This window comes from Dendrobates tinctorius, unplaced genomic scaffold (genome assembly GCF_039654945.1).
Source record: "Dendrobates tinctorius isolate UK_male_01 unplaced genomic scaffold, ASM3965494v1 ptg000003l, whole genome shotgun sequence".
Lineage (NCBI taxonomy): Eukaryota > Metazoa > Chordata > Amphibia > Anura > Dendrobatidae > Dendrobates > Dendrobates tinctorius.
In genome coordinates this window covers 19,835,889-19,854,595 of record NW_027361671.1, presented here as the reverse complement: position 1 = coordinate 19,854,595, position 18,707 = coordinate 19,835,889, and the positions used below count along the sequence as shown (strand labels likewise).

Sequence of the window (18,707 nt, the reverse complement as noted above, 5' to 3'; positions counted from 1 at the left end):
TAACCTGAGCCCTGGACTGTACATGCACAGCTCAGTAAAAGGTAAAGGAAACTTCACTCTGTTGTGTCCTCTAATTATTCCTGCTTCACCTATCCAACTCTGCTACATCTATCATCATCAAATACAAGATCTTTTCTGTCACCACTGCCCTGGGACAAAGCTCTGCCTGTGGAGAGCTATATCAACTCTGCTGCATCACTATCAGTCCCAGAGGCTCTGCACTGCAGCGCTGGTCGCCTCTGACCAGAAACCACAGGTAGCGTCACAGACACTTTACAAACTCTTTATTTTTCCTCTGTAAATATCCCCTTTTTATTGGACGCCCAGGGCCACGGACCCGATCACCGCTGCCGTGACACTGCCCCTTTAAGAAGCGTCCCGGTACAGAGTACCCTGTGGCCCTGGCGGGTGATCCAACTTGGCGTCATGAACACTTTATTACAAAGTCTTTATTCCTTAGGATTCTGGCTAGGTGGGAGCAGTGCCTAGTAGACCAACATCACGAAACAATCACTGACCTCAGGGAGACTAGTCAAAGAAAACACTGCGGCAGTCTGGCTAGTCCCGTGTTTGAGACTCTTAAATGAGGCTCCACGGACTTTATTTGCATATTCGTATTTCCCAGGGAGCAATGCACCTAGGATTTCACTGATTGAGCGCCTTTGCCGGCTGCCGCAGTGTTTTCTTTGACTGGTCTCCCTGAGGTCCGTGATTGTTTCGTGATGTTGGTCTACTAGGCACTGCTCCCACCTAGCCAGAATCCTACTCCACACTGATGAGAGGCAACACCCCGAAACAGCTGTCTGTGGATGGATACCTGGCCTTGGTATTTCCCTTGTCATATCTGTAAACTCGTAAAGAGCTGGATATTGACTTAAAGGGCCACTTAATATGGTGCAAATGGTGGTTTCCGAAAGGAGCCACTCCTTGGCTGGCTCCTTCCCTGGAGGAAGATCTGGCTAGTCCCGTGTTTGAGACTCTTAAATGAGGCTCCACAGACTTTATTTGCATATTCGTATTTCCCAGGGAGCAATGCACCTAGGATTTCACTGATTGAGTGCCTTTGCCGGCTGCCGCAGTGTTTTCTTTGACTGGTCTCCCTGAGGTCAGTGATTGTTTCGTGATGTTAGTTTATTGTTAGCAACAGTTGTGATACAATCACAGTTTTCCCTGTTGTAGAACTAGCACAGCTTAGAATGTTGCGCCATTTGTAACCTCGCCCACATCACTGATTGGCAGCTTTCTGAGAATACGGTATATTGGCAAAAGGCTGCCAATCAGTGTTGAGGTTGTGGTTGGAGTAGGATGCACTAGAGGGCAGCTTGTCCTGTAGTGATATTGGAATCAAGGTCTCTTTCCTTACATCATGCTGCTCTCAGATTACATAGCAAAAACCTGGTGACAGATTTCCTGGACACGTGAATTCAGTCTAACAGCGAATGTTGGAGGATTTAAGTTGATAAGAAAAAGAGTGAAATGTTAAAACTCTTCAAACCATAAATTTATACACACTCTTAAATTATCTTATAGTAAGTATTGGTAACCCAATGTGCATCTCTTTATAAAGCAATGGGAAATATTTTTAGAAATGATGGTGATGATAGGATTCAATAACACACTAACATATTCATTACCAACATGGATACATTTTGATATTTTGTAACCATCAAAGCGGTTGTATGCACCCACACAATACCTGCTTCATCATTTAAAGGCCCCATAGAGAATGAAAACAACCTACACTTGCCTCCTGCAGTGGCTGTTCCCAGCGGGTGCTGACTGGCCGCAGCGGTGACGTGGCACAACAATATTCCATAGCCCGTCAGGAATAGCAGAGATGTCATTGGTAGAACGTCGCAACTGAGGGAGGTAAGTGTAGATTATTTTTATTCTCTATGGGGTCTTCAAGTGATTGAGCAGGAGTTTTCCACTGGTGGACAACCCTTTTAAACAGGACAGAACGCCAAATTTGACACAATTCTCACTTACCATAAGGGTGATCACTTGCATTAATTGCAATATCTTCTGATTTCATATTTGGATCTATACTGGCTCCACTAGTGGGAGTGGACCCAGCTTTCCCATCAGCAGATATGGCATGTGTCAGAGTTACTTGGAAATGTTCCATAAGTTCTGGGATATCATCATCTAGAACATCCAGATTTAACACCTATTATAAATAAATTGCAAATGAATAAAAATCCTCTACTGATACAGGGTGAGAAATTAAAATGTGTTGTATACACAATATTTTAGAGAGGTGGGGCCATGCTTTTTTATCATGCATGGCCCTCTGAAGATTCGAATCCCTGGCCAATGCCACAGATTAGTCATGTTTTCCTTAAAAGTAGCACTCCACTATCTCTTTACCCAATGGTTAGTGAGGGGAAGCATTGACATATCTGCATTAGTATCCCAGATAAAGAATCTATTGGAAATTAAATTAGTAGAGGCTAGCAGGCATCAAGAGGGAAATGCACATAAAGGCCGTCTCCAAAGCCAATTTGTTTTCCTTATACGAAAGAGGACATAGAAAAAGATGTCACTGCCTATCCGATATAATGACTGTTATGGCCTGGAAGAGCTCAGGGGCACACTTGGCATCTTTGATCTCACCCGGCATAGTGTCTATGTAGCCTAAAGGATATGTATGAGATTATGGGTATCAGAGTGGTAGTTGATTCATTATGACGGATGGGAGACGTTTTGTCCGCAAGATGGCGCTCGCTGTCACTCTCAGTCCTGTTTTAGTCATTTCTTTCTTCACTCATGAATTTACTTATTTATTTTATTTAGTGCTCTTTTCTTCTAGGTGCTCAATTTCTCTGTTGTTTCTTTCTCCAGATTATTGTACTTATCAGGTTTATGTACTATAACATGGGAGCTTCGTTCGTACAGTAGTGCTAATTTACTTTCAAGCAACCATGACTGTAAATGTGTGCTCTTGTACCCATCACTTGGACCCTTATTGATGAAAATCAAAATAAAAAAAATCTTTAAAAAAGAAAGGGTGTAAGAAACACCACTTAACTGGTCATCCGCTTACAGCAAAGGTGCCATAAAGAGCTACGTACCTGAAATAATTAAGTCTAATGTGTAGATATACACAGTATATTCTGTTACCTTTGATCTCTGAGCTGGTAGAAAGGTGATATTTCCACTGCTTGCAGTAAAATCGACTACTGGCTCATCAGTGTCTCCAGGGTCAGTCTGACGAATGATGTAGAAGAGATACACCGTGTCCAGTGCTCCTCGTGTGCGTTCCACAACACATGAGATTATAGCTCCTTCTTGTGAAGACTAAAAACACAAGACATTCAACATTTAGCACTTTTGCAATTATGCAAGTCATTGTATTTCATGGTTCTCCTTCTCTTCTTACCTGGGGAATACATGGTCCAGTAAAGCCAAACAACCCATTGGCATTATCACTTTTTAGGATGCTTATTGAGGCTGTTGTGTTTTCCTTTGGGATCCTTGCTCCACCAAACACAGATACTAGCTTTAGCATGAAGAGTTCTTCTCCTTCTTCCTCATTGTCATCCCTGGCAGATACAACAAAAGACTTGTGTGTTTCTCCTTGTCTGTATTCTAAATAGCCAGAAATTGGGTGCAGGTCGCTTTTGGCTGGAGTGGAATGAAGTTCAGTAATCTCTTCTCGAGAAAGTCTTTGTTCATATATTCTCACATCTTGGAGAAAGCCAGTGTACCTGCTGCCTCCATTTGCTCCTGCTCCAACTCGCAGGGTTCCTGGATCTGAAAAATAAAACACACACTTTGATCTGTAAAGGGGTTGGATTGGTTTGGATTTGTTATGGTTGTTGTGAGGTGGAGCCCCTTTATTAAAGAGATGAAGCTGCTTTTGATGTTAGAGGGGCTTTTCACTCAGGGGTGGTGGAAGGTTGAATGTGTATATAGCAGTCAGTTGAGTAACTTTAATCATCAGGAGGCAAATAGCTTGATGGTTGTTTTAACAGTGTTATATAAGACAACAGTTTGACTTGAAAAGTTTTAGTAGGATTGCAATCACGACAATTTGTGGCACTTCCATCTCACCAAATCTATCACTCCCCGACAGTCTCTGCACCCCTATTTCAGCAGAGCAGCATACACTTTCCTAGTGCCGATCACAATAGTCACCTTTTTTTGGCAACAATCGCCTGCAGTAGCTTGTTTGGCACTTTGTATTAACTTTAGGCTTACCCTTTTCAAGTACCATGGCTCAGTCTCTCAAACACAGAACACAGTTTCTGATTTGTCTCTGGTGTGGCACTCCTCTACACCGACTCCTCTGGTATGGCAATTGCTGGCCCCTCACAGGTGGTTATCTCTTTGCCTCTTACAGAAGGTTGCACCCTTCACAGTTAGGAATAAGTCGTTTTGTTCCCCTGTGCTGTGGCAAATCTCAGCTTTTAGTGATGGCTTTAATGATGGTATGCCGATCTCCTCAACTGGGAACAGATCATACATATACCTCAGGCTGGAGCTTCTTTTAATCTTCTCTGTGGCCCTATTTAAGACCGAGGGGGGTGCACCATAAAAGCAAGTGAAAAGTTACCCCCACTGTTAGTTACCTGGATGCGCCTGTGTTTCTCCATCACAACCTCTTTTTGTGATTCTCCACTCTAGGGGTCATGAATACTATATGTCCCTGCTAACGTTAGTCATGAAATCATCACTGAGTTCCATCTACCATGGGGCACAATGTATGTAAGTAACACGTCTGTCACATCACAAACATAAAAAGTTACTGTTCATTAATTATGGAAATACTTATGTCCCCAAAAAATGAGAAAGGTATTCAAGGAGTGATACCATTATTGGCTAACCAGAGAAATTATATTTGCAAGCTTTCAGGGCTCAGGTGGTCCCTTTGAGCCCTGAAAGCTTGCAAATATAATTCCTCTGGTTAGCCAATAAAGGTATCACTCCTTGAAAACCTTTCTCATTTTTTTGGGACATAAGTGTTTGGATCGCCCTCCCAGGGCTGTGGGGTACTCGGTACCGGGGCGGTCACTCAGAGGGGAAGGGGTCACAGCAGCGGTGACCCGGTCCGTGGCCCTGGGCGCCCAAGAAAACGGGAGTTTGAATGGTGGAATGTAGGTGATTAAATGAATAGTTTGTGACGCCACCTGTGGTGTTCGGCAAGGGAGATGTTAAGCCGACGCTGCATGCAGGTCCTCTGGGACTGATGGTATGGCGCAGCAAAGATGTTATAGCTCCCCACAGGTGGAGCTGTAGTCCCAGGGCAGTGTAGATGTAGAGGCAAAGGGAAGGCGTAGGGGAGGCAATGTCGGGCACCAAGATGTAGCAGTGCCGGGTGTGTTGGCGCAGGAATAAGTGGAAGACACCAGGGCATGTAGTTCCAAAGCTTTACTCACAGTCTGTTGTGCAAACAGGTGCCTGCCTCCGTGACGTGTCCTCCGGGTCACGGACTCAGTCAACCTCCAGGCCAGATGGAACACTCCTTTCCAACACTCCGCCAACATGTGTCTTTCTGAACGTCTCCTCTTATAGCGCCTATAAATGAAGTACTCCTAGTACTGAGTTACACTGGAGTTCTTCCTTTCTGATGTTCTTAGAACTCTACTTGTACGGTAGACAGCTGTAGCCTGCTTCGGGGACTCCTTGCTACTAAGTCCCGGCTCACTCTCATTGCTGTTGTGCCCCCAAGTCTTGTGTGGGAATAAAGTGGTGACAACTTCTATTCCTCCAGTGTCTGCTGCAGGACCATTAGTATCCATACAACCTCGGGGACCGGACCCCGGCCATGCACTGAGAACTTGAGGAAGGGCTCTGCTCTAACCCTAATCCTTAGTTCTCTTCTTCTCCTTACATTCCGTACAAAACTATCTTTCTTATGGAGAATCAGGCTTTCTCAATATCTCTTTCCTGTGCCAGCAGACCCAGGTCACTGAAGTCTGCTGCAGCACTTCCTTCAATCCATCCCACTCAGGGAATCTTCTCTCACAGACTGACCTAGTCAGACTGACCTAGTCCTAATGATCTCCCGCTCTCTTGTGCAGACTAAGCTCCACCCACCTCCCAGCACTCTTCGTGTTCCAAGCAGGGAGCCACCAAAGGTGCTTTGCTACACTACTATGTTGTGTGGGAGGCAGGTGTTGGAGTGTGGTCAGGTGTCTCCACCTTACCTGAATGGTGGGGTACCACACCTCAGGAGGAGGTGCAGTACCTCTGTGGCGACTGAACCCTCAGGGGCGCCACATATTTACATCGATTTTTCTGGCTAACATGGTACTACAATATTATTTTGTATTGTACTTCATTAGTTATGCAAATATAACGCATTACTGAGTACTAGCGCTTGTTTACAAGACCATATTTCTAGTCCCAGTGCTGTCTGCAAAAAAAAAAAAGGACAGCACACAGACTGCGCTCACACCAATGTTATTCAACAGGACAGTGCAGATGACAGATTTTTTTCACTGACTGAATCTGTGTGTGAAGAAAATTGTCGCCTGCCCAAGTTTCTGCCATCAATCGGATGAGACATGTTTGTGGGTGCCCAAAAAAAAAAAAATCAAGTTCTGCATGGAGCTACTGTATAACATCTGGAGGGTTTTTTACGGATACATTGCATTTCTGTAAATTGTTTTGTAAACTACTAATAATTGCTGCTGCAAAAAATGAATTGCATACGGACAGTGCACAGGTGACAAGTGAGAAAAAAATTGGATGAAACTCTGACGATATTTTATAAGTTCATCTAAACTTGGCCTTAACGTAACATTAGTCAGGTGTAAACTTTTCTTGTAAGATGGTGGCAGATCAGTTTTAAATCCTCCTACAAACCGCATTGTAACAAAATGTCCAAAAGTTTTATTGTGACCCATTTCTTCATAATTTTATGCGAGCAAATCTATGCAATGACTTTACTTGTAAAATAAACGCCTACATTTTCTCATGCTCCAGTAACGTATATTATTATTATAAGATATTTTTATGAAATTAGGTCCATTTTTTCTGACCCATGAACATAGACTTGCCAGAGGATCCTCCTTATTTATTATATAATATTTTGCCACATTTCATTTCATTATTTTCTACACATCTGATCGCTGCCTATTTGTTGTAACTTTTAATTAATGTTCAAAGTTTAATGGGGAAGTGAAAACTCAGAACAAATCTCATTTGTTGCAGATTTTGCAGGCAGACTTCACATGGCCTTGCTGTAGTGATGCGTGACAATGCTCGGATAAGGTGTTATCGGAACGTGCTCAGGTGCTAACCAAGTGTCTTCGGCGTGCTCAAAAAATATGTTTGAGTCCCCGCGGCTGCATGTCTCGTGGCTATTCGACATCCAAAACACATGCACGGATTGTCTACCAGGCAATCCCTGCATGTGCTGTAGCTGTCTAACAGCCAAGAGACATGTTTGTGAAGGGTCTCAAACATATTTTTCAACCACGCCGAAGACACTCGGTTAGCACCCGAGCACGTTCCGATAACACCTTATCCGAGCACGTTTGTTCATCACTACCCTGAATGCCAAAACTACATGAAAAAAAAAACACTTTACTTTGCTCTCTAGCCATGATGTGCCAACACAAGTGACTGCTGCAGTCAATTGCTGGCTTCAGCGATCACATGTGACATTTCATTGCTGGAGGCCAGATGCACAGAGGTTAACAGACCCCCACAGAAGTGTTGCAGCAAGGGCACCAGGGGAAGTGAACATAGAGGGTTTTTTATTTTATTTCAGCAGCAGCTAGTTCGCTAGCAAATCTGTGCTAAATTGGGCAAATATAAATATTGGGCAAAAATTGGTCAAATTGGGCAATATTTCTCTTCCATCAGACGTGATATACATTTCGGCTTTTTAATTTTTTATAAAAGCTGACTTAAAAACATTTCAGAATGAACGAGTAAGATATTTACAATCTGATACATTTATTTATGTAAAGTAGAAATTGATTTTTAACTTACCGTTAATTATGGCTTCTCCTTTCAGACTTTTTACTCCCCCGGGGACAATGTTTCCATCAATATAAAACTCTATAAATCCATCATCTAATGTAATCAGTATATGGGTCCATGCATTTTGTTCCATGAATTTCGAGACTCCGGCTTTAGCCAGAAAAGTAGTATTAGATCCAAAGGTTACATAGTATAGGAGAACCATGATATACGAGTCATTCGTTTCTACTTTGACACCATAATACATCGTTCCATTATCATTTTCCTTTGAAATGACAAACCCATTAGTGTTTATCTGTGGTATGGTCCACGCCGAGAAAGTAAAGTTGGTCAGAGTAGTATTTAAGCTATGATAATACTGTGACTCAATCACTCCAAATGCACCTTCACTGCCGCTGAAGAATAAGGCGTCTGTTCCGCTGTGGTGCCGGCGCATATGTGGTTGCAGCTCCACATAAGATGGGAAAGCGGCAATAAGCAACAGGTCCACCATAGGGGGAAGGCCGGTTTTGAATCCTGTGGAGTAAATTTCCCATCCAACGCGCACATCTCCAAATGTTCCCTGACGCCTCAAAATGGAAATGTTGGTCACATATCTGATGTCATCTACTGACAAGACATCTTCAGCCACTACCTGATTCTGTGTCTCTGGACCAATTACAAATACTCCAAATGGGTCATCATTGAAAGGAATCATCACGGTAACATTTAGATTTGCTTTTGCCAGCTGACCACCGGGGCCGGGAAATCCACCTACAGCAAGTATAATAATTAACAAAAGAATTGTCAACAACTGAACAATGGGGTTAAAGTGGTGTTCCAGTTTAGGAACAACAGTTTTATAGACCCTAAAGGGAATTCGGAGCTAATAGAGTATGCTTTTTTTAGGATCTATATCTCTTGACAGAGTGGAAAGCTGTTCCAAAATGCATCTGGGATATTCCCTGTCCTGTATTACACGGGTAACGGAATGAATTGAAATGTTGTAATACTCTTTTTTATTGTGAACGTTCAATTAAATCAATCACTTAGTATCAGTGTTTCCCAACAGAATATGGTGGGTCACCAGGTGACCCAGGAGAGGGACAATTTTGATCAATTTATTTTCAAGGAACCAGTCTAAGGCCTCCTTCACATGTATGTGTCTCTGGTACGTGTGGCATCTGTTTTTTTCACAGATACCACATGTACCCATCATAACCTATGGTGCTGCACACATATTGGTGTGTTTGCATGGACCGTGTGCCCTTGCAAACCACAAGGAGACATGTATGTGTTTTAACAGCAGCACAGATGACAAGGGCCAATACAAGTCTATGGGTTCTTGGAAAAGACGAACAGCACACGTATAGCATGTTTAACACTGCAAAGTATAGGAGAAGGTTTCTAATTGATTTTTCTTAAGCCATACCGGAAAGAAAATCCAGAAGGAGCACTGATGACACACTGATCCAAATCACTGATGACACTGGTATCGGTATTTACAGACGTGTAAAGGGGGTGTAACAAGTTGAAATTGTCCAAAGTCGATAACCATTTTTACATCTCCATGGCAGTCAGTAAATGCTCTGCACATAGACCAATCTGGGCATCAGACAGTTGGGTCAGTATATGTCTCGTTCGCTTACAACGGCCTCTCTCCACGCCCAATATAAGGTTGGGTAGAAGAGACAGGCATAACACAACCCCCTTAAATATTTCCTTCTGAAGTCTATATATTTGGTACGTTTCTTAATTATATTATTATTTTCACTTTTTACAGTATACAATTTGTTTAAATTCTTCTTATTCTTAAGGTGTTGCGCACAAAATAAAGATACGCACCAGAAATATTCATCAGTTTTAAAACGTAGAACTCGTTAAACTCTGGAATTTGATCAGAAACAGCATGGAGAGTAATATATTTAAAAGCGTCTTTGTCATTAAACCAAAGAATGCCCCACGTTTCCTCAAATTCCTGGCCTGGCTGTAAAACCGATCCATTCTGCATAATCTGCCAGTGCAGGAAAACATTGCCAAAATGTCCTCGGTCTCTCAGCACCCTGAAAAGGTAACACGTTTTAATGGGATATAACATAAATAATAATAATAATGCAAAAAACAGTATGTATTATCAATGCAGACATACTGGTGATACAAAAGCATGCAATCATTCATCTAATCGCTCCATCGCCAACACTGCAAGCATAATATTCTTAGAAAGTAACATCCTGAAAAGAATCATGTAAGTCCTAACATTATGGTTATTTTCATTCTCGGAAGTGTAGTATTTACACCAAGCAATGTCAGATTAGGGCAAGGCTATGTTCATACGTTGCGTTTTTGCAGCGTTTTTCTGTAGAAAAAAAAAATCAGAAAAATGCTGAAAAAAATGCACCAAAAAAAGGGTACAAAACCTGCTTTTTGTAAGACGCTACTAGACTACCAGGAGAGCAACTTTTGCCTGCACGGGAAAAAAATGCTGCAAAAATACAATGTGTGAACAAAGGCTAAGAGTATATTCCTCAATTGTTTCTCTTAGGAACCAGCATAACTGTGTGTGTAACTTTGGATTATTGGTGTAGGTCACATAGTAGAATTTTTTTTACTGAAAACTGATCCCATACATCGGAATGAGGTTGTTTCTGCTGCAGTTGTATGGATTCTTACAACCTCTCTACGATGTCTGGGACATATGCATGCATTTCTGAAAGAAATCATTCACATGTGAACATGCCATAAAGTAGGCTGTAATGCAGATAACCAGGTAAGTCATGCAATGTATTCACAAGTTTTCATCATCATTATTATTATTACAGTATTATTCTATATTTTGTGTAGATTATCTTTAAAACTAAACTACAAAATATACTGGAAAATTACAACTTCCATGTATAGCTTATTTATTTTTTAATTAAACATGTTACAATTAGAAATTAATAATCAAATCCATGGACTTACTTGAACTGATTACTTCCACCTTCTTCTACAGTTTTATCGATGGGTTCAATGTAGAATATTCCGTTCGGGTCGTCATTAGCCTTGATGAATATTGTAGCATTCCCATTTCCACTTACCACTGTGTCTCCTACATAACAAGTAAATATTTCTATAAAATGTATGACGTTTAAAGAATAAAACTCCATTATAAGGACATTCGTTTAAAAGTTGTTTTTTTTTAATCTATTCTGGATTTTGGTTAGATGTACAAAAATGCACAAAATGTCTGAAAAATGACTAATTAAGGCTAAACTGGTATCTGGTTGCAGAAATATACGTAATTTATATAAATTATTAATGGGTATTTCATAAAAAGGGGCTAACTAAAATGTAATATTGTAATAGTGGAGGAATCAGCAGTGAAAAAAGTTGATTCCTAATTTCATTCTGGTATGGTGATAGCAGCACTAACCTGTACAGTTGAAAAGGTGTATATAAAAATATTCATCTGTCTCTGGTACATCATCTTCACTTGTCCTCACTGATATATTCCGCATCCTTTGTCCAATTTGAAACACCAATATATCTCCAGAAATGTGAGTAAAATCGCTTTCCTCTGCAGAAGCTGTTCCACTCACAGTTGCATAGGTGACAGAGGACACAAAATCAGCGGACCCATTCCGCATAATGGTGAGGTTTGCTACTTCGCCTTCTTCAACCCAAAAAATGACTGGTTCTAAGGGGGAAATGAAGAAGCATTCAGCATTGCCAACAAGAGTTTTGCCACCAAGTACTAAGTCTTGTTTGCCAGTGGCATCAAATACTTATTTCTCACTGCAAAATGCAAATGAATTTATTTATACAATGTGATTTTCTGTATTTTATTTCTGATATTCTATCTCTCAATGTTAAAATTAACCTACCCTTAGACTGTTTATGTCTTTGTACGTGGGCAAACTTACAAAATCAGCAAGGGATCAAATTATTATTTCCTTCACTGTAATTGCTACACTGCACAGAGACTTAGAGTCCCGTTTCACATAGCGACGCTACAGCGATCCCGACAATGATGCGACCTGGTAGGGATCGGTGGTGCGTGGCTTCATGGTCACTAGTAAGCTGCCAAACAGGCATATCTATTCAACGATACGGCGATACGTATAACAACCTTGGCGGTCGTTGGTACCTTGTCACACAGCAGCTATTCTGACGACTCACGCCTGCGTCCCTGAGTTATGCGTCGCCAACGAGGTCGCTCGTCGGTGTCAAACACAGCGATGCATGCTGGCCAGCGGGACACCAACGATCAAAAAATGGCCCAGGACATTCGAGCACGATCAGCGATATCCAGCGGGGGGGGGGGGCAGTCGCCGCTATGTGTCACACGTAGCGAGATCGCTGGCGAGGTCGCTGTTGCATCACAAAATCTGTGACATTTCAGTGATCTCGCTAACGATCTCGTTATGTGAGACGGGGGCTTAAATAATGGCTCTTTGATTACGGCTAATATCAAATAACGCCTCGACTCCCTTTTACTTCTACTGAATCAAATCATAATTGAACCTTGCTGTGATTTATGATTGGGTCATATCCAGAAATCCTATTTTTGTATGTACATTCTGCCTTTTTTCCTAAGTATTTTTTCACTGCTTGTAGCGTGAATGGTGTAGCCTGACCTGTAGGAATCATTTTTCCCCCACCGACCTTAGTGTAAAAAAAAGTTGTTGCCACAACGGCATGCAATAATCACAGTCATGGCTTTTACATGCAATACTGCAACTCTGTTTTCTATAGAAGAAGTCTAGTCGCGGTTATTGGCCAAAGCAGTTCATGAAAATAAACAGAGAACCGTGTTGGTAATTCTCAGATACAAGCGGCTCGGGGCTGCCAAGCTACAAGTTACAACAACGTTTCAGCATAAAATATTACCTGCAAAGAAAATGGCATCATCGTTTTTATTAATCTCCAGTGTGGCTGTGGTAACATTCCCCATCCTGGCACCACCCGTGGCATCGACAATGGTGATAGTGAATACTTCCTTCTCTTCTGGAATCTAGGAGTTTTCAGAGATATTTAGCAGTTTTCAATAAAGTAGATTAAGGGGTAGATTATATCCAGTGAAATAAATGTTTTAGGCTGCACAAAACTAGTTTGTGTTAGTCAATGGGATGGTAGACTTATTTTAAAGCAAAAGTGAAGTGTAATTTTTAATTATCATTGTTTTTTTGTTTTTTTTAAATCTGCAATTGTAAACAACAAAATGTTATTTTCTCGTTTTACTTCATTTTACAGTTCAGATTTCCAGTGTAGAAATTGTCTTCTGCTGCTATTTGGAAGTATTATTTTAACAGGTCTGCATAGCTGGGGGTGGCTGAGGCAGAGAGATAGAAAATGTCAAGGTGGTGCAGGATGCAGATCCCACTCCTTCCTCCACACATCCTCTTCATCAGGACAAGAAGAGATCCTGCCATCCTGCTCCCTCTACATTAAGGTACAACAGCCAAGCTTATTATGACCAGCTGTTGTAACGTAATATTTAGGATAGACAGTATCTTGGGAAAAGCAAAGCAGACAGTATCCTCAACTCACCACAATTCCTTTCCCACTGTCTCATTACAACAGCTGTACACAGAAGTAAAAAGTATGAGGCTATGTGCACACGTTGCGGATTCTGCTGCGTTTCCGCAGCGGTTTTGGCCCTGCGGAAATGCAGCAGTTCCACAGACATGGTACAGTACCATGTTATCCAATGGCATTTCAAAACCGCTGAGCTCACGCTGCGTTTTTTTCCGCACGGTTTTGCTGCGGTTTACAAGCCACAGCATGTCAATTGTTTGGGCTGTTTCCGCAGCGGTTTCACACCTTTAGGTTATGTGCACACGTTGCAGATTCACCTGCGGGTTTTTCTGTGCGGATCCGCAGGTAAAACCGCAGGTAAAGTGACCTGCGGTTTTCCTGCGGTTTAGCCCTGCGGTTTCACACCTCTACTATGTTAAAGGTGTGAAACCGCTGCGGAATCCGGCCTAACAATTGACATGCTGCGGTTTGTAAACCGCAGCAAAACCGCGCAGAAAAAACTGCAGCATGAGCACAGCGGTTTTGAAAAGCCATAGGGTTACATGGTACTGTACCATGTCTGCGGAACTGTTGCGTTTCCGCAGGGCCAAAACCTCTGCGGAAACGCAGCAGAATCCGCAACGTGTGCACATAGCCTTAACATAGTAGAGGTGTGAAACCGCAGGGCAAAACCGCAGGCTAATCCGCAGGAAAACCGCAGGTCACTTTACCTGCGGATCCGCGCGGAAAAACCCGCAGGTGAATCTGCAACGTGTGCACATAGCCTGAGTGTAATGAGATATTTGTGTGCACATGTGTGTAATGTGTGTAGCATGTGGATATGTTTTTGAGTAATGTTTGTAAATATGTACAATCACACATGTATGAATATATTATACAATTTCTATTTATGTATATAATATAGAGGTTATTATTTATGTGTACGGTTAGTAGCAGTATTTATGTATGTGGTATTGTAGCACTATATATTAACAGATTAAAATAGAAATAGAAATGTGCACAGTACAGCATGAGTTAGGCTAGTTTCACACTTGCGCTTTTGAGCGCAGCGACGGCCGCCACTAAGCCCTGCCCCCTGCCGCGCCTCCACCGGTAGCTCCGCCTACCGGCGCATGACGCTGCATGCGTCCTGCGTCCCCTATCTTTGTCACTGGGGGCGCAGGCCGTGCGCAGTATGCGTTTGGCGGCGCATGCGCCTTTTTGACGGTGCGCCGGCGCAACCAAACTGCAGCAGGCTATCTTTGGTGATAAAGATAGGGGACGCAGGACGCATGCAGCGTCATGCACCGGTAGGCGTAGCTACAGGCGGAGGCGCGGCAGGGGGGCGGGGCTTAGCGGCGGCCGTGCGCAGGCCGTCGCTGCGCTCAAAAGCGCTAGTGTGAAACTAGCCTTACATGCTTGGCATTGTACCGCTAAATATATGTTAATTTCAACTAAAGCAGTAACTTTGGGGCTACCCCTGGAATGAAGTACCCACCACCTCAATACTTTTCTTTAAGGTGATTTTGCATTACATAATAGAGATGAGCGAATTGTTCCATGGGCTCTAAGTCCAGAAGCAACAGACGGTGGCCCTGCAAATGTACGCCTACCTGCTGGCATCCCAGGTGGTAGTTTTAACTAGAAGACCTGCATGAAATCGCCCGTGCATCATGCTGCAATGATGACATCACCCGAATAATTAGAAGAGGTGCTGAGGATTGCAGCAGGAAGGAAGAGATTTGCAGGGCACCGAATACTGATGTCACTGCAGAACTAAGGTCTTGCAAATTTATTCACTCATTTCTAATCACTACTACAAAAATATATATAGAGATGGTGGGGGGAAAGAGCCGGGAAGAATAGAGATGTGTGTTGCGTGCAAGTGACATTGGGATGGGCGGTGGGTACACTGAATTTATTGCCTGTGTGAAGGATACTCTAGTTATAGCACTGATCAATTATGAAACATCCATCAAAATTGGATTATTAGTACCTAAGGTGCAAACAAAATACCATGCCATTAAAGAAAAACAAACCAAAAGGATTTAATATAGAGACTTCTAACAATGGCCTCTCAACATCAGAAACTGAGAAACTGGAAACAGGTGAGAGACCTAACGAAAAAAATGTAAGAAAGAAATCACCTTGGTAGATTGTACATTAAATTGCTATATAACAAATGTCAATCAAAGGTGAAGCTTTACTTGACAAAAGCAAAATGTTGCAACAAACCACAGTGTGCAAGATCACAAAGTCAAGGAAAACATATACTAAAGTCATCTAAAAGTCTAACAAATGGATAGCACAAATTAGACAGTTTTACTGTTGTGTATGCAATATTTTAACAAGCGGTCTCATTTATCAAAACTGTGTGTAAAACAAGCAGTGATGTCTGCAGCAACCAATCACATCGCAGATTAAATTTTACTAGAAAAGTTAAAAACCAAATCCGAGCTGTGAATAATTGCTGCGGCCATCGAGGCTTCTTATTCTATTAGGCAGCTTTGATAAATGAGGCTTATTATCAAGGCCGTGTACACAGATCCTTTTATGACAGGCACTCACAGGCCATGGGGCTAATTCATGGTTTATATGTTAGAGCTGCGGTGAGTTTTTTCCAGCAATCTTACAAAAAATGGGTCAGAACGCCAGTATCTGGAATGTTGTGGCAAAAATGTTATGGATTTTCTGTCATTCCAGGCAAAACAAATACACCTCATGGTCCTATGGGGCCTCTGTGATGGTTCAGAAAGAATCCATGACAATAATGATCTGGCGTTCAAAACATACATAAGTTAGCAGCAAGAAAATAGAATGCCAGAAAATTAGTCAGTTGATAATATGATATCCTCTGTGAGAACTATGATCTTCCGTAGTTTACAAGACTTTAGAAAGTTGGTTCTACAAGACTGTTAGTACAGAGAAAAGATGATTCTCTTTACCTCATCTGGGCTGGATGAAATAGTTATATTCTTCATAGTTTCCCCATCTCTAAACTGAATCACTCCATGAGCTGGGTAAACATCAGGAGTAGAATCTGGGCTCACTGACCAGGTCACATTAATGTTGCCGAAGCTGCCTTGTCGCCTTATTACTTCAAATGCAGCTAGAAAAAAAGAAATAGATGCTTATCCATAATCATATCATGACATTTCATAATTAAAAAAGCATTCCTATCAAAGTTTTTATCCTCTTAATATATTGCAGTCATCATATTATATGGCACTGTGTACTAACAGTTGTTCATTTTGTCTTTCTACCCAGCTCATTCTTCTGTTTTCCATTAGGTCTATGACATCATGTGATTAAAAACTGCCTAGCTGAATCCTTGTAAACGCTATATAGGAAAAGGAAGTCTCATTTTTCTGCATGAGTCATCATTAGACCTACAATTCTACATCACTGCAAAATCCCACGCAGCCCAGCGTCATCTCTTTTTCAGGTTCTGACCCAGCTGTTTCACTCCTCTTACCTGCCAGGGACTTTGCATTGATGTAGAATTGTAGTTCTAATGATAAATCCTGCAGGGAAAATAAACCTTCTGTTTCTACATAGAAGGATTCAGCTAGTCTCTTTTTAATCAAGTGATGTCATAGACCTAATAGGAAAGTGAAAAATTAAGTGGGTATAAGGGCAAAATGAGCAATTGTAAGTACACAGTGCTATATATTGTATGATGACTGCAATATATTGAGAGGATAAAACTTGGGAGGAGTGCTTCTTTAAGAAAAAGAAGGAGACCACAGACATTTCACTAAGACCTCATTCAGACACTGGTTTTATTTTGCTAAGCAAAAAAAAAGGACTGTTTTTGATCAGTGAGCTGGATGCGATTTCACCAATTATTAGTCCATTTTCACAATCAGTATGACATCTGTTTTTCTTATATGCAAAAAAAAATAAAAATTTGCACGCTTCTCTAATCCATTAAACAGTATGAGATGGACAGTACTCGGATGACACATGGATATTATCGGTGTGCTGTTCACTTTTTTCACAGATCTATTCATTTTGTTTGTGAACACTCACTCTGAAAAACAACATTGAAATGTGAACATGGCCATACACTGTAATGGGCAAGTGATCTATCTGTGCTAAACACATAAAACAGGTGCATAAAAAACGAACGATATGAGAAAACTGATTTTACATTGTAACTGATATTGTCGTTCTTCCAGAAAAACAATCAATATGGTATGAGCTATGTCCCTGACTGCTTTAATAGGCGAATCTGATTAAAAGGAATCTGTCACCCCATTTTAGCCCTATCAACTGCCGGCACCGTCATCAGGGGGCTTATCTACAGCATTCTGTAATGCTGTAGATAAGCCCCTTATGAAACCTGAAAGATAAGAAAAACAAGTTAGAGTATACTCACCGGGGGGCGGTTGGTGTCGCGGTCCGGTGCCTCCCATCTTCATACGATGATGTCCTCCTCCTTGCTTCTCCCTCGGCTCCTGCGCAGGCGTACTTTATCTGCCCTGTTGAGGGCAGAGCAGAGTACTGCAGTGTGTAGGCACCGGGAAAGGTCAGAGAGGTCCGGCGCCTGCGCACTGCAGTGCTTTACTCTGCCCTCAACAGGGCAGATAAAGTACGCCTGCGCAGGAGCGCAGCATGAAGCAAGGAGGAGGAAATCATCGTACGAAGATGGGAAGCGCCGGACCGGACCGCCATACCCATCGGACCGGACTGAAAGCCGGGGTGAGTATAATCAAACTCGTTTTTCTTATCTTTCAGGTTACATCAGGGGATTATCTACAGCATTACAGAATGCTGAAGATAAGCCCCTAATGGCTGTGGCCGCAGCTGATAGGCCAAAAATGGGGTGACAGATTCCCTTTAACGAGTTTTCATCTGATGTAGACACTGCTGACTGCCCAGTAAGGGCAGGCACTGCAGGTCTCCACACAATGCCAGTCAGTACATTTCTCTAAGGGGCTGCATTGTCCTTTGTGTAGTGTATGGGGACATTTAGGCAAGCAAGAAGGAATACCTCATCGCCAGACATGCCATTTTCTTTTATCTCAACCCCTTTATATTTGTGACGGCATACATAATACTTTGGCACACATAAGCGGAGATCAGCAATCTACGGCAGTCACTAAGACGTGTTGAAAAAGTATTTTATTTCATCAGCGGTATAATAATATGGTAAAAAGAGTTTAAGGTTGTGTCTCAAAATAAAGTGCCGCATCCATTACCTGACTAGGTGCTTTATAGCTCAAAATGGCCACAGGCTTTTGTTACCATGTTCTTATGATGCTGATGAAATAGAAAATGTTTTCTACACA

At 42.0% G+C, this 18,707-nt stretch overlaps 1 protein-coding gene across 1 annotated transcript in view; it reads right to left on the bottom strand.

The window, feature by feature from the left end:
• ADGRV1 (adhesion G protein-coupled receptor V1) overlaps positions 1–18,707 on the bottom strand; it is a 732,030-nt gene that overhangs the window by 569,830 nt on the left and 143,493 nt on the right. The window contains exons 16-24 of the mRNA XM_073580638.1: positions 16,359–16,522; positions 12,787–12,910; positions 11,330–11,593; positions 10,879–11,005; positions 9,763–9,980; positions 7,948–8,691; positions 3,383–3,756; positions 3,124–3,300; positions 1,990–2,170 (exon numbers count right to left, since the gene is read on the bottom strand). Coding sequence (XP_073436739.1) covers positions 1,990–2,170; positions 3,124–3,300; positions 3,383–3,756; positions 7,948–8,691; positions 9,763–9,980; positions 10,879–11,005; positions 11,330–11,593; positions 12,787–12,910; positions 16,359–16,522 — 2,373 coding nt within the window. The remainder of the gene's footprint in view (positions 1–1,989; positions 2,171–3,123; positions 3,301–3,382; positions 3,757–7,947; positions 8,692–9,762; positions 9,981–10,878; positions 11,006–11,329; positions 11,594–12,786; positions 12,911–16,358; positions 16,523–18,707) is intronic.